We start from the raw sequence: 25502 nt of genomic DNA, 5'->3' as shown, positions 1-25502 counted from the left end.
GGCCCCTGGGCAGGGTCAAGTAGGCTGGGAGCTGAAAGATCAGTTTGGGGGCTGCACCGGGCCCTCACGGGGTGAGGTCTGAATGTCTGGCTTTGAGAGCCCTTTCCCCTGATCCTTTCCCCACATATGCTTATACCCAAATTTTCACCACTGGGGAATCTTTTTCCTTTTTTCACCTTTTTCTTGCCTTCCCTTTAAGAAATACTTTTCCAGGCCATGCGTGGTGGCTCATGCCTGTAATCTTAGCACTTTGGGAGGCCAAAGCTGGTGGATAACCAGGTCAGGAGATCAAGACCATCTGGGCCAACATGATGAAATGCTGTCTCTACTAAAAATGCAAAAATTAGCTGGGCGTGGTGGCAGCCTCCTGTAATCCCAGCTATCCGGGAGGCTGAGGCAGGAGAATAGCTTGAATCAGGGAGTCGGAGGTTGTAGTGAGCCGAGATCACGCCACTGCACTCCAGCCTGGCAACACAGCGAGACTCCATCTCAAAAAAAAAAGCCTGGGTGAGGTGGCTCACGCCTGTAATCCCAGGACTTTGGGAGGCCAAGGCAGGTGGATCATGAGGTCAGGAGTTCAAGACCAGCCTGATGAAACCCTGTCTCCACAAAAAAAAAAAAAAAAGAAAAAGAAAAGAAAGAAATAGTTTTCCAGCCTGGGTGGCATGGTGGTTCATGCTTGTTATCTCAGCACTTTGGGAGGCCAAGGCAGGTGGATCATTTGAATTCAGGAGTTCGAGACCAGCCTGGCCAACATGGTGAAACCCCATCTCCATTAAAATACAAAAATTAGCCGGGTGTGGTGGTGTGTGCCTGTAATTCCAGCTACTTGGGAGGATGAGTCAGGAGAATTGCTTGAACCCAGGAGGCAGAGGTTGCAGTGAGCTGATCGTGCCACTGCACTCCAGCCTGGGTGACAGAGCAAGACTCCATCTAATTTGGGTTGTATAATGGACCTCGTTTGAGCAAAAAAAAAAAAAAAAAAGACTCCATCTAAAAAAAAAAGGCCAGGTGTAGTGGCTCTCTCATGTAATCTCAGCAGTTTGGGAGGCTGAGGCGGGCAGATCATGAGGTCAGGAGATCGAGACCATCCTGGCCAACAAGGTGAAACCCCATCTCTACTAAAAATACCAAAAAATTAGCTGGGCGTGGTGGCACATGCTTGTAGTCCCAGCTACTAGGAAGGCTGAGGCAGGAGAATTGCTTGAACCCAGGAAGCAGAGATTGCAGTGAGCCACGATTGCACCACTGCACTACAGCCTGGGCGACAGTACAAGACTCTGTCTCAGAGAAAAAAAAAAAAAAAAGGAAAAGGAAAAGAAATACTTTTCCAAAGGAAACAAAGTAAGAAGTGATTGAGTTTTGGATTTTATTTTCTTGTTGTTGTTGTTGTTGGGGGGGTTGACCACACAGCCCAGGGAGGGTAGGGACCCTGGCTCTAATTCAGAAGGACCTGAGTTTGAATGTTTGAATCCTTGCTGTCCACTCTTACTATGAGAATGCAGGCAAATCACTTATCCTCTGGGCCTCAATTTCCTTATCTGATAATACTGAATTCATGAGGTCATAAGGATAAAATAAGATAAAGTACTAACGTACACACATAAGATGAGCTCAAAAACCTTCGTTATTATGGAGTTGCACTCTGTCACGTAGGCTAGAGTACAATGGCGCGATCTTGGCTCACTGCAACCTCTGCCTCCTGTGTTCAAGCAGTTCTCTACCTCAGCCTCCCAAGTAGCTGGCATTACAGGCACATGCCACCACACCCGGTTAATGTTTGTATTTATTTTATTTATTTTTTTTAAAGACGGGGTTTCACCATGTTGGTTGGGCTGGTCTTGAACTCCCGACCTTAGGTGATCCGCCCGCCTCGACCTCCCAGAGTGCTGGGATTACAGGCGTGAGCCACCGCACCTGGCCAATGTTTGTATTCTTAGTAGAGATGGAGTTTCACCAAATTGGCCAGGCTGGTCTTGAACTCCTGACCTTGTGATCCACCTGCCTGGGCCTCCCAAAGTGCTGAGATTACAGGTGTGAGCCACCGCGCCTGGCAAAAACCTTAGTTATTATAACCATTAACTTTCTTTTTTGTTTATCAACTTTTGTATGGGGAAGGGTGACCAAGACCCTGGCTCCTCGTTGACATCTGACCTGGAGTTCCAGAATAGCTGGAAGTACCTCAGAGATCTGGGTCAACAAAGGAGGACTTATGGCCTTGTGTCATCCTGGGAGTCTAAGGAAGGTCCAGGTTAGAAGGCAGATTCTGGCTCCAAGTCGGCAAGTGCTCTGTTCCATGCCCGGTTCCATTCTCACCAGGATGGATGGCTCTTCTGGACACTTCCCATCCTGGCTTCCCCTCCCTTGCAGTTCCTAGACTCTCTAGAGCTACCAAGGGAAGGAGGGGCTGGGCAGCAGTCCTACCCACTCTGGACTTGGGTCTGGAGGAAAGTGAAGGTGGGGATCAGGCAGAGCAACAGCAGCAGCAGAGATGTGGATGATGGTGGAAAAAAAACAAGGTGTGAAGTCCATCCTTTTCCCTCCTCTCCATCTTGGCTTTGAAAGCTGGTGCAGAGAGAAATGGAGGAGTGTGGTGCATGGAATGTGAGTGATGTGGTGATAACTTCTTTTCACATTCTCCTGTCATCATTTTTTCCATCTCTGCTCCCTTGCAGCACTGTGCTCCTCACCCTTGCCTTGCCTGTTAGCAGATGTGTTGTGTGTGAAGCCAGCACCACAGTCCAGGTGTGTGTGGTGTTTATGCTGCACAGGGTGTGCCAGTTCTGAGTTCTGTGTGCATGTTGTATTAGTCTGTGTGTGGTTGAGTAGATTTTCTGTGTGCTGTGAGATATGTGCATGAGTGTGTATGTTGTACCTGAGGGGATGAGGTTCCTATGAATGCAGCTGGCCCTGTTCTCTGGACGCGGGACATCAGCTTAGAGAGACAGAAACGGACTCTCCTTTTTTTTTGAGACTGAGTCCCGCTCTGCTGCCCAGGCTGGAGTGCCATGGCCAGGTCTTGGCTCACTGCAACCTCCACCTCCCGGGTTCAAGCGATTCTCCTGCTTCAGCCTCCTGAGTAGCTGGGATTACAGGAATGTGCCACCAGGCCCGGCTAATTTTTTATATTTTTAGCAGGGACGGGGTTTCTCCGTGTTGGTCAGGCTAGTCTCGAATTCCTGACCTCAGGTGATCCACCTGCCTCGGCCTCCCAAAGTGCTGGGATTACACGCATGAGCCACCACGCCTGGCCTGAACGGATCTAGCGGGCATTATTGTCTCTGAAACAGGGTGTCCCATAGGGGCCGGGGGCGGGGAACGCTGCGGGGTGGCGCGGGGGCTGGGTGCCCACATCAGGTTTTCACCCGGGGGTTAGGCCTTAGGAGAGGCCTGTGGACAAAGAGAGGGGAAGCCCTGTCTCCTCCGGAGCCGGAGGGACCTCGAAGCCAGGATGGTGGGGTGGAGATGGCGACGCCCGGAAGCCCTTGCTCGCCGGCGGGCAGAAGTGGGTGTGCCGCGGGGTTCCCGAGGGTCGGCGGGGCGGGGAGCGGGCCGGTGTCAGGTCTCCATATGCAAGCCTGGAGTCTGAAAGTCTGAAGTCCTGCTTGCCTCAGCTGATGTCTCCCACCCAATGCCTGCGTTCGCCGTTGTCCCTGATCGCTTCCCTGGACTAGCCCCTCACCCAACCCTGCCATCTTAACTGTTCTCATGATAATGTAAATACCTCTCACCTAACCCTGCCATTGTAACTGAACTTGTGGTCATGTATACTCCTTGCCCCCTACCCCACCACTGTAACTGATCTTACTCTGCAACACCCCTGCCCCCCAAAAAACTACCCAAACCTATAACACCAACTCCTATCCCACTGCCCTTTGCTAATGCCCTTTTCGGCTTTAGCCCACCTGCACCCAGGTGAATAAACAGCCATGTTGCTCACACCAAGCCTGTTTGGAAGGTCTCTTCATTCAAAGCGCGCGGTTTTTCAACAGCTGGAATGTGCGGTTTAGAGAATGGCTGGGGCGGGGCTAAGAATGGGGCTGGGACAAGTCTCTGTAAGGCTAACAGCTGGGGCTACGATCTGGAGGCAGGGTTAAAAGCTGGGGTTTGGACTGCGATCTGGAGCCAGGGATGGGTGGTGAGCGCTGGGTCTGTGAAGTCAAGGTCTGAGATAAACGGTAAGTCCTAGGGTTACGAGGGGAACAAAGAGGGACCTGGGAGGCGCCGGGAGGCCCCGGATGAAGAACGCGGCTGACGCTGAACCCCGGGCTGGGGAGACCACGCAGCTGGAGCGGGGCGGAGCAGGCGGGCGGGGGCTGCGCCAGAATGAGTCAGAGTTAGGGGCTAGGCGGGGTCGAAGCCTAGACTGGAGTTCACGGCTGGGCCGAGGGGTCGGCCTGGCAGAGGCTCGCGCTTGGACTTTACGGAAGAGGCCTGTGGAGACGAAGACTTCGGCGGAGAGCGATGTGGGTCAGAACTACGCTCACAACTGAAAGGTGGACTAAGGAAAAGACCGAGCCCAAGGCCCGCTCGTGGGATGTGAGACGGCGCCGCGGTCAGAGGGGCGTGGCAGAAGCTGGGGCGTGGCGCGGCCTGGCTCGTGGACCCGGGGCGGTTCACGAGGGAGGCGGGGCCCAGGACTGGGAGGGGGCGGAGCTAGGGCCGGGGGCGGGCTTGCGTCGAACCGCTGGCCAATGATTGAGAACTGGGGATCTGCGCCCTGCTGGGCCGCCCGTGGGTTGGGCTGGAAGTCTGGCTCGAGCCAGGGCTGGAGCTCTGGACTGTCGGACTGGGAGGCACCGCCAGGCCCTACCCGCGGGCGCCGGCCGCTGCCTTTGAAGCGCCGGTCTTGGCTGGGGCCCGTGGACCAGCACCCACCCCGACGCCGGGGCGGGAGCGGGCGGTTCCATCGACCCTGAGGGTGGACCAAGGAGTCTGGGGGTTCCACGCGTGACATCACAATTGCCTCTGCGGGGGCGAGGCCAGAGAGGCATTTCCTAGGAGACGCGGGCGCACTGCCCCTCCCTTGCTTCCACCTTTTCCCTCTTTCTTAGTTTCTTCCCTCCCCTTTCTCCTTCCCTCCCTTCCCTCCCTACTCCTTTCGACTGCTCTGGTGCCCACCCCCTGTGCCTCGAGGGCGGGGAGAGCCCCTTGGCCCCGCAGGACTGGGAGGATTCTGTACAGATGAGCATCACCTGTGAGTTTTGAGTTAGGCATCTGCGCACCTATTAACACCTCACAGGGAAAGACACCATAAGCCTCCCACTTCCTTTCACCCTATCACCCTCCTCATTCATTGTGTGTGCAGTGTCAGTCACTCGCTGCAAGAGCTCTGGACTGCTGCTGGTCAGAGCTCTCCTCCTGTCCTCTGGAACTAAAGAGCAGATTGCTTTTCTCACCTCTGAAGAGTTATTAAATTCTTCCCCCCTTTTGTCCTTCCTCCCCTGGTCTCCTTCGGAGACACAGCTGATGGGTGTCCGAAGTCCTGGGGAGCTAGCCAGTGAAGAGTAAACAGGCTGTGACCCTGCATGTGCGCCTCTTTCATGGTGGCTCCTGAAACAGCAAGGCAGAGTAGTTTTGGTTCCTCACCCTGGCTGGGGTTCCTGCGGCATTGGCAGTGTTGGGGCTGAGAAGCAGGTGTAGTAGGAAGTGACGACTGGAAGGACAGGTGTTTTTGTTGTTGTTTTGTTTTGAGGACGCAGTCTCACTCTATCGCCCAGGCTGGAGTGCAGTAGCACGATCTCCGCTCACTGCAACCTGCACCTCCTGGGTTCAGGCGATTCTCATGCCTCAGCCTCCAGAGTAGCTGGGACTACAGGTGTATGCCACCACACCTGGCAAATTTTTTGATTTTGAGTAGAGACGGGGCTTCACCATGTTGACTATGCTGGTCTCAAACTCCTGACCTCAAGTGACTCACCTACCTTGGCCTCCCAAAGTTCTGGGATTATAGGCACGAGCCATTGCACCTGGCCTGTAAGGACAGGTTTTGCATATGGAGATGAATGTGTTTTATTTTATTTTATTTATTTATTTTGAGACAGAGTTTCACTCTTACTGCCCAGGCTGGAGTGCAGTGGCGCAATCTCAACTCACTACAACCTCCATCTCCTGGGTTCAAGCAATTCTCCTGTCTCAGCCTCCTGAGCATCTGGGATTACAGGCACCTTCCACTATGCCTGACTATTTTTAGTGGAGACGGGGTTTCACCATGTTGGCCAGGTTGGTCTCGAGCTCCTTCCTGACCTTAGGCGATCTGCCCGCCTCAGCCTCCCAAAGTGCTGGGATTACAGGTGTGAGCTACCGCGCCCAGCCAGTTTATTTTTTAAGACAGAGTCTCACTCTGTTGCCCAGGTTGGAGTGCTGTGGCGTTCTCAGCTCACTGCAACCTCCGCCTCGCCGGCTCACTCAAGCAGAATGTAGTTTCAGGCTTGGCTGTGGAGCTTCATATACAGAATGACCCTTTGTTTACAGGCATGTGTCCCAGCCAACAGTAAGTAGACAGGGCAGAAAGAGCATAGACTATGGAACCAGGAAGACCTGGGTTTGAATCCTACCTCTGCCATCTATTAACATATATCTTGGGACAAATTACTTATTCTCTCTGAGTGTCTGTGTTCTCATCCGTAGATGGGGCTGTGGTGATTTAGAATCAAAGGCATATATTTTAGTTGAGACAGGGTTTCACTCTGTTGCCCAGGTTGGAGTGCAATGACGTGATCATAGCTTACTGCATGCAGCCTCTAATTCCCTGGGCTCAGGTGATCCTCCCACCAAAGCCTCCCAAGTAGCTGGGACTACAGGTGCACACCACTAGCCAGCTAATATGTTTTGTAGAGATGGGGTTTTGCCATGTTGCTCAGGTTGGTCTCGAACTCCTGGGCTTGTGATCTTCCCGCCTCAGACTCCCAAAATGATGGGATTACAGATTTATGTAATTTCTTTTCTTTTTTTTTTTGAGACAGAATCTCACTCTGTCACCAGGCTCCAGGCTGGAGTGCAGTGGCACAGTCTCGGCTCACTGAAACCTCCGCCTCCCAGGTTCAAGCAATTCTCCTGCCTCAGCCTCCTGAGTAGCTGGGACTACAGGCGTGAGACCACCACGCCCAGCTAATTTTTGTATTTTTAGTAGAGACGGGGTTTCACCATGTTGACCAGGATGGTCTCGATCTCTTGACCTCGTGATCCACCCGCCTGGGCCTCCCAAAGTGCTGGGATTACAGGCTTGAGCCACTGTGCCCGGCCGATTTATGTAATTTCATTAGTGGATGTTGGAAACATGGAAGTTGATGAAATTATCCAGGACATGCTTTTGTAGAGTCTTCTGAAGAGGCGACCAAGACAGAACTCTGGTAATCACCAATTTAAGGTGTACAGCAAAAGAAAAGGAGATAGCAAAGGAGACAGGGAAGAACTAAAGAGCTAGAGAAGAAAGAGAAAGATGAGGTCTGCCATGGAAGCCCAAGGATCAGTTTGCAGAAGAAAGAGATTCATTGGTCAACAGGGTCAAATGGGATGAGACAAGAAGGCCACTGGGTTTGGCTACCGGGAAACTGCTGGTGGCCTTTGCCAAAGCTATTCAGATGGAGGGGTGGATGGCTGCCATGTTGCAGGAGGCTGGAGGAGAAGAGGTGGAGACACTGAGCTCACTGAAGGTAGGGACTGGGCCTCTTTTCTAGTGCCGAGTGAAGCCACCCAACATATATCCTCTAAATGAATGAGTGACTCAGTTTGGATTGAGAGGGGGATATGCAGTTGCAGGAGAAACAGGATTGACAGAGTGTTTTGTTTAATGATGTTTATAGTCTGTAAGGGGGGAAAAGCCAGTAAAAACGGAGAAAGTGTCAATTCTGGCTGGGACCTAAAATATAGATGCTTTGGGCATGAGGAAGGAGGGACACCCTTTCCTAGGGAAGAAAAGTTGATGAGGGTTGGAGCTTCCACAGATAATGCCGGTGAAATTATTTGCTGAGAGAAACAGTGGTTGCAGGAGTTTCCGGGAAGTGCTGAAAGTCATTCATTCATTCACTCGTTTGTTCATTTCACAAATTTTGAGTACTGGCTGTGCTGTGGAAAACAGGTGGAGGAGCTGGTCAGGGACTTGTAGGAGGATTACTGAGTGCCATGAAGGCCTGCTGAAGACCCCAAGCAATCAGCTTCTCTTTCTTAAGCAGGCCTCAAGTCCAGTGGCTCAAGGGACAAAGCTAGTTGTGAGACGGAAAGGCATAGAGGCAGACTCTGTCTGGTGGTTGCTGGTGGTTGCTGATGGCTGAGGGAGCTACCACCCCTGTTGGAAGTCTGCTCAGGGTCATCCTCTGTCCAAGCTCCACACACCCTGGGATAGTTTCTGGAGCTGTCCCTCCTTGCCTAGACCCTAGCTGGCTCCTATTAATCACTCTTAACTCTAGTGATGCTCCTTCCAAGAAGTCTTCCGTAATCCCCCATCCTCCTTTCCAGTCCTGGTAGGTGGCCCTTGTCCTGTGCTACTGCCATTTCCCTCTCTGTCAGCATCTGTATCACACTACTGTCATGAACTTCCCCTGTGTCCCTTTCCCCTCCCACAACCCCTCAAGAGCAGGGACTGTTGTTTTATCTCTGCATCTCCAGGATGCAGCGCCTGACAAGTGGGGCTTCTTGGGATATGTTTGGTGAATATACAGCACAGGGAGGGGGCTGCTGCCACCACTGCCACTCTGTGCTCTCTCAGATGTAAACAGGTTTTCCAGTTGGGAGAGAGGACATCTGCTGGCTGATGTGGCATCCAGCACTGATGTGTCTCCCATCTCTGAAGGTGGGTCCAGGAGACCTTTGACCCAGCGGGCCCCCATCACCCCTCACCTGGGAAAGCTGGCACCTGGTGGGAGTTTGGTCCTGAGGCAGGCAGGGAGGGAAGTGTTTGGTCCTGAAGGGTTACCCAGCTGCCCCATCCTCAACCCATCCCCTACAGATGTCAGAGGGACCCCTTTCTCAAGGCCACAATCACCCTATTCCTTTGTATAGCACTAGGGCACATAAGTATCTTTGACATATGTGAATTGAGTCCTCCCAACAACCCTGAAAAATAGGTATGACCACCATCCCATTTTGTGGATAAGGAAACTGAAGGCTCAGAGAAATAAAGAAATTTGCCCTAGGCCACGTGACTAGTAAGTGACAGACCCACGACTTGGGCTCAGGCCTGACTACAAGTTCAGGGCACTTTGCCACTATGCTGCCCTTTGGCCCAGCTCAGCAGTGGTGAGAGAAGCTGAGCTGGTGGTGAAGTTCCAGGGTCCTGCCACGCACTGTGCCTTCCTCATCTCCCCTGGGGATTAAGGGTACAGGAGGGGAGGAAAGAGATACAGAGATCGCCACATGGGTCAGTGGTGTAGTGAGGTCCCAGGACTTCACAGCCTTGTGTGGGGAAGGGAAGGAAGGAGAAATGTGGGTAAGCCTCAGGCCAAACTGCTGGCTCACCTTTCAGCACTGTGAGGCCACTTGGACTCACATCCACAGCCTGGGCTATTCCTGGCTGGTGGCTGGTATGAGGTTTCACCCTAGTTCCACTCCTCCTGGGGGCTGAAGGCACAATCCTCACGGCCTCTTTGAGGGTAAGCCAGCCATAGGACCCCAGGCCAGTGCCTGCTCCCTCCCTCCCCCAGGGGTGCCAGGGAACCTGAGGTAAGGTCCCTTGTCCTCTGCCTGGTGAGTGAGATCGTGGGCTGTGAGAGGCACAGAGTCTTGGGCTTACCTTTGAGACAGTGCCAGGAGGGGATAGCCAGTGGTAGATGAGGGCCTCAGGCAGGGTCAGAGGAGAGGCAGTGGGGGTAGACCTAGGAAACTCTCCTGTCTCTAGGACTGGCATCGAGCTGAGCAACAGAGGTGGGGGCCTTCCTACAGGGCTTTTCCCTAGCCCCTAATTCTCACCCCAGCAGCTTCTTCCTGTGCCCTGGGAAAGGGGATGTGGTCTCTGCGCTGCCTAAAAGGGTGCCTAGGCTGGGGGTGGGTTGGTCGAAAGCCTGGAGCTTTAGGGACTGGGGAGAGTGTGGGAACATGCTGAGTGAAGAGCAGGGGAAGATGAAGAAGAGGGGATGGGAAGGGAGGGGAGTGAGACAAGTGTCAGGTGGGAGGAGAAAAGGGGCTTAGACGAGATGGGAGGAGGGGGAAATGGGGAAGGAAGGACCAGTCCAAAGCTAAGGAGCATGATGCAGGCCTTAGCTCCTGGCCAGGCTGTGAGGGGTCAGAGTGGGCCAGGCCAGGTGTAGGAACTGAGGTTGCTGCGGCTCTGCTGCTCCTGGAGCTCCGGGGTGCCATGGTAGGAGGGCCTTCTCCTACCAGGTGCCTTGTGAAGCAGGGCTGCCACTCACTGACGGCAGCTGGATGAGGGGCAGGCAGGAGCCGGTGGAGGCCTCCCACTGGAGGGAGAGGACGGAAGGAACAAGGAGTCACAGGACAGCCAGGGGCTTGTGAGGGCCTCCTGTGTATTAGATATGGAACCAGACATTTTGCTGGGACCTGGGGTTACTCTGAGGCTAAGTTACTAGTACTGAAGCAAAATACTTCTTGGGGTGCAGGCAGCTGGTGGCAGCAGGTGAATTTGGTGAGGTTTTAGCTTGAGCTGTGGGAAGACCCAGAGGTCTGCAGCTGCTGCTGAGTGACCCAGACCCCTGCCCCCTCAGGTTACTGCAAGGAGTCTGATAGGTGCTGCTGGAAACACAAGCAGTGCACTGGGCACATCATCTACCCCTTCGCCTCTGACTGTGGCCGCCACAGCCTGCACCTGCACTCTGTCAAGCACTGCGACTGTAATTCTAGGTGACACCCCCCCCCCAATTGGAGAACCCATGGCAGAGCCACGTCCAGACTTTCATTGTGGTCCCCCCTTCAACCTTTGGATTGCCTCTTCAGCTTTGACCTGGTGCTCCTGGCCCAGCCCCAGCTCTCCACACCTTGCTCTGCTCTAAAAGCAATGGGGAGGAGGTCTGCGGGCAGCCTGGGCCAGGCCCAGTGGAAGCCCACTGTCCCTCAGGCTTCTGGCTCTGGGTCCCTGAGGGAGTGATGGGAGACAGGCTAAGAGTCCCATGTGTGGCAGGCGGAAGGACTGCTCAGAGAATAGCAGCAGCTCCCAGGGCGTGGGCCCAACCCGCTCCCGTGTCATCGAGTCCCCTTGCTTTGAGCTCACCCCGGAGGAGCATGTGGAGCGGTTCTGGTATGGCTGGTGAGTGAGCTCCAGTGGGCTGATGGGGAAGGGGCCTCTACAGGGCACTGTCCCAACCTGTCTGTCAAACTTCCCGTTGTCCCTCCTCCCAGGTGTGAAAGCTGCAGACCTGTCTCCGTGGCACTGATCCACCATCCCCTTCACCATGAGTGTGGGGCAGATTATGATGTAAATGAAGAAGAAGAAGAGGAGGAGGAAAGCAAGCCTCCTATCCCAGCGCAGGTGGGGCCCGCCACTGCCTCCCCTGACCTAGGCACCACCATGGCCACTGGTACCCCTGACTCTGCAGCACCCATCACCATCTGGCGCTCTGAGAGCCCCACAGGGAAGGGCCAGGGCAGCAAGGTGATCAAGAAGGTAAAGAAGAAAAAGGAAAAAGAGAAAGACAAGGAGGAGGACACGGATGAGAAGGCAAAGCTGAAGAAAAAAGCCAAGAGCAAATTGACTAAGAAGAAAAGCCGGGTTAAATCAGAGCCTTCCCCTTCAGATGTGAGCCGATCATTAAGCCCAAGACAGCTGGCCAGGATGTCCCAGTCCAGCCCAGAAAGCCGGGAAGAGCTGGAGAGTGAGGACAGTTACAGTGGCCGGGGGCAGGGGGAACCGTCCAGCGAGGATAATGTGGAATCCTCATCACCCAGGAAGAGAGCGAACACAGTCCAGGCCAAGAAGACAAGGGCAAAGCCCTCACAAACCAGGAAGGTAAACAAGAGAAAATCTCCCCCAGGATCAAACCCCAATCTCAGTTGAGGCCAGGGTGCAGAATAAATGCCATAGAGCCTGTGGCTGGCCCCCTGCTTGCTGTTATCTCCCTCCAACCTGGCTGTTTCTTGGGGAGCAGGGGGTGGGCTCAGGGCTGCAGGGTTTCTCAAAGGCAATCCTTTCACGAGAAAGCCCATGGGAAGGCAGGCAGGAGAGAAAGGCAGGTGGGAGGGAAAGGCAGGGGCACAGCGCTGTTTCTTCCTCACACCCTAGGACAAGGGTAAAAGAGTGCATCTGGGATGGGAAGGAGGGCTTCCGGAACTCTCTCCTGGGAGAGACTGGTCTGTGTGAGATCCATTTCTGGGACAGGCAGTACTGTCTGCAGCGACACCCCCAATAAATGGAACTTTTTAACCCACTCTATGCCACTGTGCCTGGCCTTTCCCTCCTCTAAGTGGCTCTAAGAAGGTGCTCGTAGTACCACTGGGAATTGACCTTCCCAGCTGGTGTGGTCCAGCTCCTGGACCCTTGTAGCCCTTTTGTGTTGAAGGGAGCAGACCTGAGTTCCTGGCAAAGCGGGTTCCTTTCCCCCAGCTCTTGAAGAAAAGCAAGGGGAGGGAGTGTGCCATGTCTGGGCGGCAGCGGCCTTTTCTGACTTCTCTGTTAAGCCCCAAGCAGAGGAAAGGGAGCCAGAGACCCCTCTCTCCCAGCGCTGACTCAGAGTGAGATGAAGCCCTTGTGCAGAAACGAACAGGGAGCGAGGAGTCCAGAACAAAAAACGCAGTGGGGCATGGACAAAGGCCAAAGCCAGCGTGTTGGAGGGGAGCAGGTGGGCGGGGCCCCGTCCTGGGACAGGAACACCTGACTGCTGGGAGCTTGTCAGAGACCAAGGCCCAGCTGCAAAAAAGGAAGAGACAAACGGCAGAGGCTCAAGTTGAGAAACCCAGATTTACTTGTGGTCTTTCTCCAGTATGCTAGAGAAAACCAGCAGGCACGGCGGATGGGGCAGCTGTGCTGTGAGTGAGTGGGTGTAGTATAGCGGGTAACATTTGTGAGGTACTAGGCGTTGGGCCAAGGAGCTTGCACACGCTGCCTCGGTCTTCACAGCAGACGATGAGGCAGGTATCACTATCTCCATGTTACAGCTGAAAGACTGCAGGAGCTGGCATAGGCTCACGGGACTGGGAAGCAGAGCAGGGATGGGCCCCAGGCAGTCTGACGCAGAAGCTGCCTAGTCTATGAATCTCTGCCTCTGACGGATCAGAAGAGGGAGTCAGGAGAGTCCTTGGAGCTCCAAACGCTGCTTTGAAAGCCACCCCTCAAAGAGCCGGAGAGTTGGAGAGAGAGGCTTTGGCAAGGGCTCCGTAGAAACACTGTTTATTCAAATGACAGGCAGGAAGCGGTGGTGGCAGAAGGTGGGAGAGGGCAGCCAGGCAGGGGCTGGGCAGGTGAGTGCTGCTTCCCTCTGTCCCTTGCAATCCTGCTTGGACAGTTACCCGGCTCTTGGCATCAGGATCAGAAACTTTCCCTCTTCTCCCTCCTGCCCCAAACTGAATAAATAGCATCCCTCTCCCCACAAGAGCTAGAGGAGACTCACATGCTGAGCTTGGTGCCCCAGTCACAGCCCAGAGTCCGGTGAGAGCAGAAGTTCAAAATGGCTTGTAGGGAGAATACAGAACTGCTCCACTCATTCTCACCTTCCTCTTCCTCCTCCCTGCCACACTCCCCTCCCAGCCTGGTCCCAGGACAGGTGGTCAGCGAGGATCTGGAGTGGGAGAACTGTTGCCTAGCATACACTGAGCTCAAGTTCACAAGGCCATCTAGCCAGTCACCCATCCAGGTTGACCACCAAAGAGAACGTCACTTCACGCCACTTTATGGACAGAAAAGGAGGGACAGGGAGGGAGGCAGTGGGTGGCCAGGCCTTTCCCAGCCTCAGAGGTAACCAGAGTCCGAGGAGCAGGCCCCCTACCGATCCATCTCGTCCAGGAGTGGGGTGGCATCGCCAGCAATGGACATGGGGGTGCTTTCGATCATGGGGCTGGGTGAGGGCCGAGGTGTCAGCCGTTGCTTCTGTTTCCGCCGTTCTGCCTCCTTCTCCTGCAGCCACTGCTCCGCCATCTTCCCCCAGTCGATGGCTGCATGGCTGTTGGACCTGGGAGGGGAAGAAAAATTTAGATTGGGACTTTGTTAAAAGGAAGTCTTCCCACCAATCAATGGGGAGTATCCACCCTTGCAGAAAGGGACCTCACACCTATGGGCAGCAGCCCCTCTGCTGGGGTGAGGCAGATGCAACAGCAGCTGGTTGCCATGCTGCCCTCTTCTGTCTTCCCTCAGAAACTAGTGTTCCTGATATATCACATGGTCAGGGCCCTCAGAGGATCCAGAGCACCTGCCTATGCTAAGCCTCTCAGCTTCTTGACAACACCTGCCCCCACTACTGACCTGCACTGTGCCAGCATCCAGATACTTACTTTGGCTGCTGTTGCCGTTGCCGGGAGCTGGAGGAGGGCTGGGGCTGGGCCTGGGCCGACTGCGGGGTGGTGCTGGCCTGGAGCTGGTGGTACTGAGGGGTGGTGATGGGCTGGCTTGGGGTCGTGTAGGAGTAGCTAGGGGTCATCAGTGGTGTGGCCACTGGCTGCTGGGCTGGCGTTGGGAATACCTGGAGGGACACGAACAGTTAAATGGGGATGGGTGTGGGGTTTGTCTGGCCTTGCTGTGAATTCTGGGTAAGCACAAGGGTGGGCTCAGCAAAGATTTCCAGATGATCCTCCACTGAGTGTGTGCTTCTGACCAGCAGTGGGAAGCCTGCAGGCTAGCACCTAGCACACAGTGGGGCCCACCAGTCCCAAACACGTCAGGTTTCTAGTGGCTTGTGGATTCCAAAGATCCCAAAGGCCTGTGGAAAGGTCAAGCCCTCTCTTACTCTCTTCCCCTTCAAATGGGCCTGAGGACAAGGAGTATCTGTTGGAGACAGCTACCAAGGCCATGGCAGCCCCATCTGTGCATGTGAAGCCCCTTGTGGGCAGTGCAAGAGGCCAGTTTATGGGCCCCACCCTGCACAGGGAGCCTCCTTCCCAAGTCACGTACGTGGTAAGCACTGCTGCCGCCTCCACTGCCGCCATAGCCATACTGGCTGGAGGCCCACTGGGCTGGGGTGGCATTAGGGTTCTGTCCTTGGCCTGTCACCGCAGCAATGGCACTGAACATCTGTGAAGTCATGTTCTGGGGCAGGGCATTCACGGCCCGTGTCAGATCTGTAAGCACACACAGAGGGAGAGGGGCATGTTAGAGGTGAAAGTCCCTTTAGTTCCATCCTTCCCACCTCCAGTTCCGGGCTCAAGCTCCTCACCTGCAAGGTTGATGTTGGCCGGGGTAGCATTGATAGAGGCAGGTGTCCGGGTCCTGCTGCTGCTGCTAGGGGTGATGCCTGCAGAAAGTGGCTACTTAGTTACATCCCTCTAGAAACCTATTTTTGTTTTTCCAATTTAGTGGGCTGGAAGGGGCACTGAAGTAGGTGGAGGGAGGAAGGGAAGCTGCATAGGCACAGTGGATGGAGAACCCTCCTGATGCTAGGAGGCTGGGGGACTAGTAAGACACCTGCAATGACAGCCTACTCCTCACCACTCCCCTAGGCTGGGACTACTCTGAGTCTGGTCTGAGGTGTTCCTCCAGCCATATACCCTTGAAGTCGGAAGAGCAGAACTCACCTGGTACAGGATCCTGGTAGTGATCCTTAAACCATCTGAAGAGTCCATTCACGGTTGGGAAGATCTGGCCCCGGTACCGGAATCCCTCTGGAGTCACCGTTACATATTCTATCCTGGGATTTTAGAAGGAAACATGCATCAGAAACCACTTGGGACCCACCAAGAGAAAGCGACCAGAACAGATGTCCACCATGTGAAGTAGCCATTCTGGGTGCTAGGGGAAAGGAGAGATGACACAGCCAGTCCCTGGGCCTGTGAAGGGAGGTGAGCAGCACAGAGTACAGTCAAGGCCAAGGAGTCGGTGGCCCCCTGTGTGACGCATACAGGCTGCAGGAGGAAGGCTTGCTGGAGGCTATGTCACCATACTGGGCTGCAGTGTGAACACAGCATACTGCCAGTGAGGTGAGACCGAGGTCCCATAATGCCAGGGTTGGAAAGGGCCTTCCAGGGTAGCAAATTGCAACTCCCCAAAAGCAGGCATCTTTCTGCGGTGGCTGTGGAAGGTGGTTAGTCTGCCCTTGTTCAACACTTCTGAGTAGCAGACAGTAGTTAAGAGGAGGGCTCTAGGTTAGTTCCAGTTCTAGTTCTAGTTTTAGCTCTCCCATTCACCACCTATGACACATTGCACCAAATTACTAAACTTGAATCTCTGCTTCATTTGTCCAATGAGGACCACAGCACTTCAACTTATGGGGTGGGTGTGAGGATAAATGAGAATGCACAGAGCACATTCTACAACGCCTAAAGCTGGGCTGTGCTCAATAAAGTCCAGCTATCAAGGGCAAACAGACAATGCTACACAGTACACAGTTCTCATTTCTATTAGGCTAACACCTGCCCCCTAACTCTGTAAGTGTTAATTCTGCCACACAAGGAGAGTCAGCTGCTTTCCACAGAAGCTATCATCCTGCATCTGCTCCTGGTTAGAGGCCCCAGTTTGTTCAACTGTTCCTCATGGGACACAGGTGCCAGCTCCACACAGCCCTGGCTGCTGGCCTCTGGAAGCACACTGGTGAGTCAGAACAAGCTTCTCAAGAAACGAGCACAATATTCCAGATATGCCCAAGATGGTACACGGTCCAGAGTCTAGGGCTTCCTGTCATCTGGCCGCTGAGCTCCTACTAATACAGCCTGAGCTGTGCATCACATGTAGCCAGTACAGGGATAAAAGGAGAAGTGCACATGGCCTTGGCCAAAGGCCAATGGAAGGATGGGGGCAGGGCTTAGGCAGAGAAAGTGAGTGTGATTACCAGTCTGTGTCACAGACACAAAGAAGACAGGTCTAAGAAAACTAGACTTTGTCCTCTAGGTTCAAGGTGAGTGCTAGAGGGACTCAGATAAAGGAATACCTCAGGAAGGCCAGCCTGTGAGTCACACAGAAGGGGGCAGAGCAGGAGACAGAGCAGAACAGGAGGTTCTCCTGACCACCACCTCAGTGCTGGTGGAGTGAGCCCATTACATTATAGCAACAGCGAGCCACTGTGTGCAAGCCCTGGTGAGGGTAAGACAGATGGTGGACAGGAGAGACCAGTGTACTGGCCCCCAGTCTCTGCAATCAGGTGGAAGTTATCTGGTGACTCCTGTCTCTCTGTGGGAGGGAGAGGAGGTAAAGGGAACTCCTTTCTCACAGTGCTAAAGAAAGCACCCTTCTTCACGTGAATCCTTGCCTTTTGCCTCTAAATTATCACCCTCTTTCCCCACTTCCAACCTCCACCTCTGTCCTAAACAGACGAGAGGAGAAAGGCAGTCGAGCAGAGCCAGAAAGAGCACTGCTCCGGGCCTCTCTCTCCCTTCTTGCCTGCTTGTGAACCCCAGTGGCAGCACCTTCTCAGCACTAGTGCTCACCTGGGTTTACCCCGGGGCTGGTATCCCAGTAGGAACTTGCCGGGCAGTTCCTTGCAGGCACAGATGAAATAGGGGATGAAGGTGGGCTTCTCCTTCTTAGTTTTGATGAGCAGCTCCTCTAATTTCTGGGGGTAGAATGAGGGGGAGAGGTTGGGACAGAAGCATGCTTGGTACACAATGTCTGGTGCACACACGATGTACACTTCCTTCACCTCCTGAGTGTCCCCTACACTGAAGGGAAAGCGTACATCCTCAAGTGATTGGAAAGTGTCATCCCTCAGAGGGCCCTGGGCTCACCTTGCGGTCCCCACCGCTGCAGTCCTGATAATACTTGTGGTTCAGAAGGTCCCGGGCGAAAGATGCCATGGGCTGGACATAGCGAGCAACAATCTCATCCAAATCTTCAAATTCCTGTGGGAAGAAGGTAAAGGCCTCATGTGCCATATCCAGAGCTGAGACTCTTGGCCTTTCATCAGATCCATCCAGAAGAGAAGCCACAAGAAGGAATGGGCTTCTCAGTCCTGCTGAAGCCTCACTCCACAGCAAAGTCCCCTCAATATATCTCTCTGCGTCATGCCCAGATATATTAGCTCACAGGGCATAAAGTCCTTTAAATCCTGGCTTTGATTCTCCCCTAGTGCTTGGAAACAACAGGAAAGTTCACCAGTATTTCTCTTCACTGAAAACAGAAAAGAGAAACGATATGTGTGTGCATACGCATGTGTATTTTGTTCTCTTCCTCCACTGGCTCTCTCTAGGTAGCCTATTTTAACATTTGAAGGACAGGGAATGAGGGGGCAAAATAATATCTCCTGTTTTGTTGATCTGCACAGCTAAAATACCTATGACCCAAGTTACTAATGTCAGGTGGGGCCTCTTTCTGGAAGCAGGAATTGGGATGGGAGGCAGGCAGGCACTGGTTCTCACCTCACTGTTGATCCACAGAGTGGCTCCCAGGCTGAAGGCATTTTCCTTGCCCTCCTCCCGCACATCCACGTGCTGGTAGATGCCATCACTGACTTTCCAAGTCACTGTCAGATGGTTCTCACCCTTGCTGCTTGGTCGGATAATCACATCACCCTGGTCCATGGTCTCCATCATCTTTTCTGCTTGCTTGAAATTGATATTATGGAAAGATGGGTGTGCGATCACTCTCTTGATGTATGCTGAAGAGGGCAGAAAAGCAGTACAGACTGGGTGATGGGACTAGGAGCTGGCAGCAATAGGACAAACCAGTCCTTAATTTCTTATTTATTGAGTTGGGGTGCTCTGTCACCTGGGCTGGAGTGCCAGTGACACAATCATGGCCCATTGCAGTCCCAAACTCCTGGGCTCAAGCAATCCTCCTGACTCAGCCTCTAAGATAGCTCGGAATACAGGTGCGCATCATCATACCTGGCTTTTTTTTTTTTTGAGACAGAGTCTTGCTCTGTCACCCGGGCTGGAGTGCAGTGGTGCGATCTCAGCTCTCTGCAACCTCCGCCTCCCAGGTTCAAGCGATTCTCCTGCCTCAGCCTCCCGAGTAGCTGGGACTACAGGCCTGTGCCACCAAGCCCAGCTAATTCTTGTATTTTTAGTAGAAACAGGGACAAGTGATCCACTCACCTCAGCCTCCCAAAGTGCTGGGATTACAGGCATAAGCCACCGTGCCCAGCATTTTTTTTTTTTTTTGAGACACAGCCTTATTCTATCACCCAAATTGTAGTGCAGTGGTGCAATTTCGGCTCACTGCAACTTCTGCTTCCTTAGTTCAAGCAATTCTCCTGCCTCAATAGCTGGGACTATAGGCACCTACCACCATGCCTGGTTAGTTCTTATATTTTTAGTAAAGATGGGGTTTCACGCCGGGCATGGTGGTTCACGCCTGTAATCCAAGCACTTTGGAGGCCAAGGCGGGCGGATCACCTGAGGTTGGGAGTTCAAGACCAGCCTGACCAACATGGTGAAACCCCGTTTTTATTAAAAACAAAACAAAACAAAAAAAAAAAGATGGGGTTTCACCATGTTGGCCAGGCTGGTCTCGAACTCCTGACCTCAAGGGATCTGCCTGCCTCGGCCTCCAAAGTGCTGGGATTATATGGGTGAGCCATCATGCCCGGCTCCTGGCTAATCTTAAAATTTTTTTTTGTAGAGATGGGGTCTTACTAAGATGCCCAGGCTGGTCTTGAACTCCTGGGCTCAAGTGCTCCTCCTGTCTTGGCCTCCTAAAGTGCAGGGACTATAGCCACGAGCCACCCTGTTTGGGCTTAATTTATGACCCAATATGGGACTGTGAGACTCCTTCACCTTTTCTGGGATTGTGAGACTGGCTTCACCTTCTCTGGTCTGGATATAAAGGACATGTTATCCTGGGTCCCTAGGACACTAAAAGAATGAGACTTTAAGAGCCACAAGTCATTAGCAAAGAAAATGTTACCCAACAGACTCTGGGTTCCAGCCCTACCTATGACTCTTTCATGATATCTCCAGGCCTCAGCACCTCAAAGCTGAGTCCCCACTCCCACTGGGAGACTGACACATGTGCATCCTGTGGCCTGAATCCTTGCACTGGGAGAACTGCCAAGATTCAGGGTGCACAGAGATGGTGGGAGGCACACTCACTGGTCCGCTGCTGCTTCCGCTTCATGTCCTCCTCTTGCTTGTGGTCTGCAGCTTCGGCATCAAAGTCATAGTAGGTGTCCTTGGGCAGCTTCCACTCATTGTTCCTGTCCATGAGGTCTGAGGTGCGGCAGGTCAGGTCTGCACTGAACTTCTCAATGTCAATCTTCATGATGCGGCAGTGAACAGTCATTCCTACCTAGATCCACAGAACATTTGAGCTGGAAGGGACAAAGATGATCTAGCCCGATGCCCTATTTCACACATGAGAAAACCAAAGTCCAGGCAGAAAGGTGTAAGGGGTAAAGTGGCTTGCCCAAAGCCAGCCAGCTGCTAAACGGCAGACTGGGAATTTGGGGTAGAGTCTGGTCTGTAGACTGCACTGATGCCCCCACTCTGGGCAGGAAAATCAGCTACAGCCTGTTGGACTTACCCTGTCCCTGGCACTCTTCTCTTTCTTCTCTCATGAAGTTGACTAGCTACTGCCCATGGTGCCATCAAAGGTTGACTCCCCCCCACCATTTTTTTTGGAGATGTAGTCTCACTCAGTTGCCCAGACTGGAGTGCAATGGCGTGATCTCAGCTCACTGCAACCTCTGCCTCCTGGGTTCAAGTGATTTTCCTGCCTCCGCCTCCCAAGTACGTGGGATTACAGGCAGCCGCCACCAGGCCTGGCTAATTTTTCTATTTTTATTTTTTAATTATTTTATTTTATTTTATTATTATTATTTTTTTAAGACAGAGTTTTGCTCTTGTTACCCAGGCTGGAGTGCAATGGTGTGATCTCGGCTCACCGCAACCTCCGCCTCCTGGGTTCAGGCAATTCTCCTGCCTCAGTCTCCTAAGTAGCTGGGATTACAGGCGTGCGCCACCATGCCCAGCTAATTTTTTGTATTTTTAGTAGAGACGGGGTTTCACCATGTTGACCAGGATGGTCTTGATCTCTTGACCTCATGATCCACCTGCCTTGGCCTCCCAAAGTGCTGGGATTACAGGCGTGAGCCACCTCGCCCGGCCCAATTTTTCTATTTTTAGTAGAGACAGGGTTTCACCATGTTGGCCAGGCTGGTCTTAAACTCCTGACCTGGTGATCTGTCCACCTTGGCCTCCCAAAGCACCGGGATTATAGGTGTAAGCCACTGCGCCTGGCTGATTTTTTTTTTATTTTTGAGATAGTCTGACTTGTTGCTAAGGCTAGAGTGCAGTGGTGTGATCTTGGCTCACTGCAACCTCCTCCTCCAAGATTCAAGAGATTCTCCTGTCTTACCTTCCTAAGTAGCTGGGATTACAGGCGCATGCCACCATGCCCGGCTAATTTTTGTATTTTCAGTAGAGATGGGGTTTCACCATGTTGGCCAGGCTAGTCTTGAACTCCTGACCTCAAGTGATCCACCTGCCTTGGCCTCCTCAAGTGCTGGGATTACAGATGTGAGCCACTGCGCCTGGCCTGACTTCTCCTTTTGAAGGGGAAGCAAAATAATAGCTGTTTTCTGTATCTTACCCTTGACACGAGCCCTTCTTTCTAAAGTAGTGGCAAAAGTTAGTACTCTGCATCACTCTCCTGCTTGTGAAAAATCTCCCCAGCATCATTTACTAGAACTACCTTTCCCCAGCCTTCCTTTTTTTTTTTTTTTTCCTTTTTCTGTTTTTGAGATGGAGTTTCGCTCTTGTTACCCAGGCTGGAGTGCAATGGCATGATCTTGGCTCACCGCAACCTCTGCCTCCTGGGTTCAAGCAATCCTCCTGCCTTAGCCTCCCGAGTAGCTGGGACCACAGGCATGCACCACCATGCCCAGCTAATTTTTGTATTTTTAGTAGAGACGGGGTTTCACCATGTTGACCAGGATGGTCTCGATCTCTTGACCTCGTGATCCACCCGCCGCGGCCTCCCAAAGTGCTGGGATTATAGGCGTGAGCCACCGCGCCTGGCCCCCCAGCCTTCCTAAGTCATAGTTCTCAGGGGTTCACAACACTCAGAACCAGTGAACTTGGCAGAACTGGTATCAGCTATGTCACTAACTAACTGGGTGATTCTGAAGAAGTTGAATTTCTCTGAAAAAAGACAACATTTCTATTTCCATCAGGTTGTGATTAGAGACAACATATGTTGGTGTCAGTGCTGGTATCTAGTGGGAGCATAATATATAGCAGGAAAATAATAGAACAGAAAGGGAGCCTAGAGATTTATTCCCCATCCTTTCCTATAGACACCATCGCAAGATTCCTTCTGTGTTATCTGGTTTTGCCTATAGGATTCAGAGGCTCCCTGTGCACAGAGACTGTGCCATATATTCTTTTCCATCCTCTAAAGCACTGCTGCCTGACCTTGGGAGAACAGGCAGTGCCTTTCTGTTTCACAGCATATAATGCTGGGCCCTGCTTCCTGCCCTCTGGACTGAACTGCAGCTTCCCACACAAGAAGAGAGAGCCTTCTCCCAAAGGACTGGCAAACTTTTTGAAATTTCACAAAGGCAGTGAACAAAAACTGCTACTCATTCAGATTCTTTTCACCCTAGCTTCTTTCAACTAGTTATAAATCTTCCCTGAAATGCTCGCCACCAGCAGCCACTGGGAACAGAGCCTAACTTCTGGTGGGGATAGCCCATAGTTAAAGAAAGCCCGATCTGGGGAGCTGAAAACTGCTCCATGACCTCAGGACAGCCAGTCATCTACCTTTACTCGTTCTTCCGGCCGCTTTACCACTTTATCACTGAGGAATTTGGTGGGGATGAAGCCGGTGACACCATTGTCTAGCCGTGTTTTGACACCGATGGCCTGGCCTGGGCACGAACCACTGTCAAAGTGGTTCCAGACCTAAAGAGGGCATGAAGAGAGGAACTTGATTATCAAGATTCTGGAGATCACGCATTCAGAAAAGAGCTCCCAGAGGTGGTGTAATTTATTTTACCATTGATACCTTGCACCATGATCTGAAAACACAATGACTCAGTCATCTGCCAAGAAAGAATCTGAACATCTACTAAGTCCCTTGTCTCATAGCTGATAGCTGATGCCTGGCACCACTGGCCATCAGATGAATCTTTTTCTTTTTGAAATGAAGTCTTGCTCTGTCGCCTAGGCTGCAGTGCAGTGGCGCGATCTCAGCTCACTACAACCTTTGCTTCCCACGTTCAAGCAATTCTCCCGCCTCGGCCTCCAGAGTAGTTGGGATTATAGGCACCCACCATCATGCCCGGCTAATTTTTGTATTTTTAGCACAGATGGGGTTTCACCATGTTGGCCAGGCTGGTCTTGAACTCCTGACCAAAGGTGATCTGCCTGCCTCAGCCTCCCAAAGTGTTGGGATTACAGGCATGAGCCACTGCTCCCAGCCATCATTTTTTTCGTGAGACAGGGTCACTCTGTTGCTCAGGGTGGAGTGCAGTGGTGCAATCACGGTTCACTATACCCTCAACCTCAAGTAATCCTCCCACCTTGGCCTCTTGAGTAGCTAGGACTATAAGTGCACACCCCCATGCCTGGGTAATTCTTTTATTTTATAGAGATTGGGTTTTGTCATGTTGCTAAGGCTGGTCTTGAACTCCTGGGCTCAAGCACTCCACCCACCTTGGCCCCTGAAAGCACTGGGATTCCTGGTGTGACTGTATCCTCTTTAATGTTTATCCAACTTAGATCCCTTTAGCTGCAACTGAAGCCCCCCTGCCTTTTTTTTTTGGCTAATCTTTGTATTTTTAGTAGAGACGGGGTTTCGCCACGTTGGCCAGGCTGGTCTCGAACTCCTGACCACAGGTGATCCACCCACCTCAGCCTCCTGCAGTGCTGGGCTTACAGGTATGACCCACCGTACCTGGCCCGGCCCCTCCCTTTTTTATAAAAGGAGATGGGGTCTTGCTATGTTGCTCAGGCTGGCCTCAAACTCCTGGGCTTAAGTAATCCTCCCAAATCAGCCTCCAAGTAGCTGGCACTAGGTGCAAGGACCACTGTTTTGTTTTGACCCAGTGACCATAAGACATTTCTATGTCAGCCCTTTTTTTCTCCCCCTGAGACGAAGTCTCACTCTGTTGCCCAGGCTGGACTTCAGTGGTGTCATCTCAGCTCACCACATCCTCCGCCTCCTGAGTAGCTGGGATTACAGGCATGTGCCACCACACCTGGCTGTTTTTTGTACTTTTAGTAGAAACGGGGTTTTGCCATGTTGGCCAGGCTGGTCTTGAACCCCTGACCTCAGGTGATCTGCCTGCCTTGGCCCCCCAAAGTGCTAGGATTACAGGAGTGAGCCACCATACCCAGGTATATGAGCCTTCTCAGAAGGCACTTCAGGCCAAACCTGTATGTTTCCTATCGCTCTTCCTTCCTTGTGTACTTGTTTGATAAGAGGATGATCTAGAACACCCTCACTTCTGATTCCCTTCTAGGCACCAAGATTATTCAATCAAGGAAATTCACTGAGCAAGACAACGCTGCAATACACACCTCACTTAATTCAGGGAAATTGTCCTGCTGACAGAAGGGGCACTGCCACAGCCCTGTTTCATCATTTCGGATCGCCTGGTCATAGCTCTCACCCTGGGGACGCCTGTGGGCGATGCCAGTGACATTGCAGATGATCAGCTTTCCTGTAGGAAGGAAAGAGGATGGGGAGCAGGCTCAGAAAATGTGGAGAGGACTGTCTACCAGCCTTTCAGTGACAGAATTATCTGACTTCCTTCCCATCCTTGAAGAGGGAGCTCTTCCCCTGATTTTTCTTTTTTATTTTTGAGACAGAGTCTCACTCTGTTGCCCAGGCTGGAAGGCAGTGGTGCAATCCTGGCTCACTATAATTTCTGCCTCTCAGGTTCTCAGGTTCTTGCAATGCTCCTGCCTCAGCCTCCCGAGTAACTGGGATTACAGGTGTCTGCCACCACACCCAGCTAATTTTTGTATCTTTAGTAGAGATGGGATTTCACCATGTTACCCAGGCTGGTCTTGAACTCCTGACCTCAGGGGATCTGCCTGCCTTAGATTCCCAAAGCGCTGGGATTACAGGCGTAAGCCATTGTGTCTAGCCATTCCCCTGATTTGACGATAGGGGAAAATGAAGCCTATTAGAAGACTAATTGCACAATGTGCTATAGAAGAATATTCCACAGCACATTGGAAGCATATTTGACCTTAAATTCAGTTTTGACTTCTAGTCCAAGACTCTTCAGTCTTTTAAAATGCTCTCCTGGTCTTCCCCACATACAATACAAACCTGTTGGGACTGCTGCTTGGTTTGAACGTACATAGTAAACACACCCCCGACCCCCAGTAAAAAAAAAGGCCCCAGAATTTACCAATGTAGAAGGTCTCTGGTGTTTCTTTGGTTAACATATTGAAGATCTCTTCTGTGTTAGGAGAGCGGTAGGCTGTCCGGAGGTCCTTATACCGACAACTCAGCTCTGCCCGGATGTCATACAGTGTGATGTGTTTGTCACCATAGCCCTGGGGAAGAAGCCCATCAAGAAGTGCCT

The 25502-nt window shown here is 52.5% G+C and overlaps 2 protein-coding genes across 3 annotated transcripts in view; one reads left to right on the top strand and one right to left on the bottom strand.

Annotated features, from left to right (window-relative positions):
• Positions 1-4464: 4464 nt before the first annotated feature.
• PROCA1 (protein interacting with cyclin A1) lies at positions 4465-11985 on the top strand. Its single transcript, XM_064367638.1, has 5 exons — positions 4465-4544; positions 8700-8798; positions 10663-10794; positions 11072-11197; positions 11290-11985. The coding sequence occupies exons 1-5, from the start codon at positions 4465-4467 to the stop codon at positions 11942-11944; spliced, it is 1092 nt and encodes a 363-aa protein (XP_064223708.1). The 3' UTR covers positions 11945-11985.
• A 1272-nt stretch (positions 11986-13257) lies between these two features.
• The window catches only part of SUPT6H (SPT6 homolog, histone chaperone and transcription elongation factor), a 41179-nt gene continuing 28934 nt past the window's right edge, over positions 13258-25502 (bottom strand). For both annotated transcript variants that reach the window (XM_012449355.3, XM_012449354.3), the window contains 12 exons: positions 25326-25473; positions 24484-24626; positions 22723-22863; positions 20053-20248; positions 18379-18617; positions 17749-17862; positions 17452-17576; positions 15607-15719; positions 15249-15326; positions 14987-15153; positions 14371-14558; positions 13258-14051 (listed from right to left, as the gene is read on the bottom strand). In XM_012449355.3, coding sequence (XP_012304778.1) covers positions 13865-14051; positions 14371-14558; positions 14987-15153; positions 15249-15326; positions 15607-15719; positions 17452-17576; positions 17749-17862; positions 18379-18617; positions 20053-20248; positions 22723-22863; positions 24484-24626; positions 25326-25473 — 1839 coding nt within the window. In that variant the 3' untranslated portion in view covers positions 13258-13864. The remainder of the gene's footprint in view (positions 14052-14370; positions 14559-14986; positions 15154-15248; positions 15327-15606; positions 15720-17451; positions 17577-17748; positions 17863-18378; positions 18618-20052; positions 20249-22722; positions 22864-24483; positions 24627-25325; positions 25474-25502) is intronic.

Source organism: Aotus nancymaae, unplaced genomic scaffold (assembly GCF_030222135.1).
Source record: "Aotus nancymaae isolate 86718 unplaced genomic scaffold, 86718_ANA_hifiasm-v0.15.2.pri h1tg000072l, whole genome shotgun sequence".
Lineage (NCBI taxonomy): Eukaryota > Metazoa > Chordata > Mammalia > Primates > Aotidae > Aotus > Aotus nancymaae.
The sequence above is the reverse complement of the archived record's forward strand: the minus strand, read 5'-3'. Positions and strand labels throughout refer to the sequence as shown.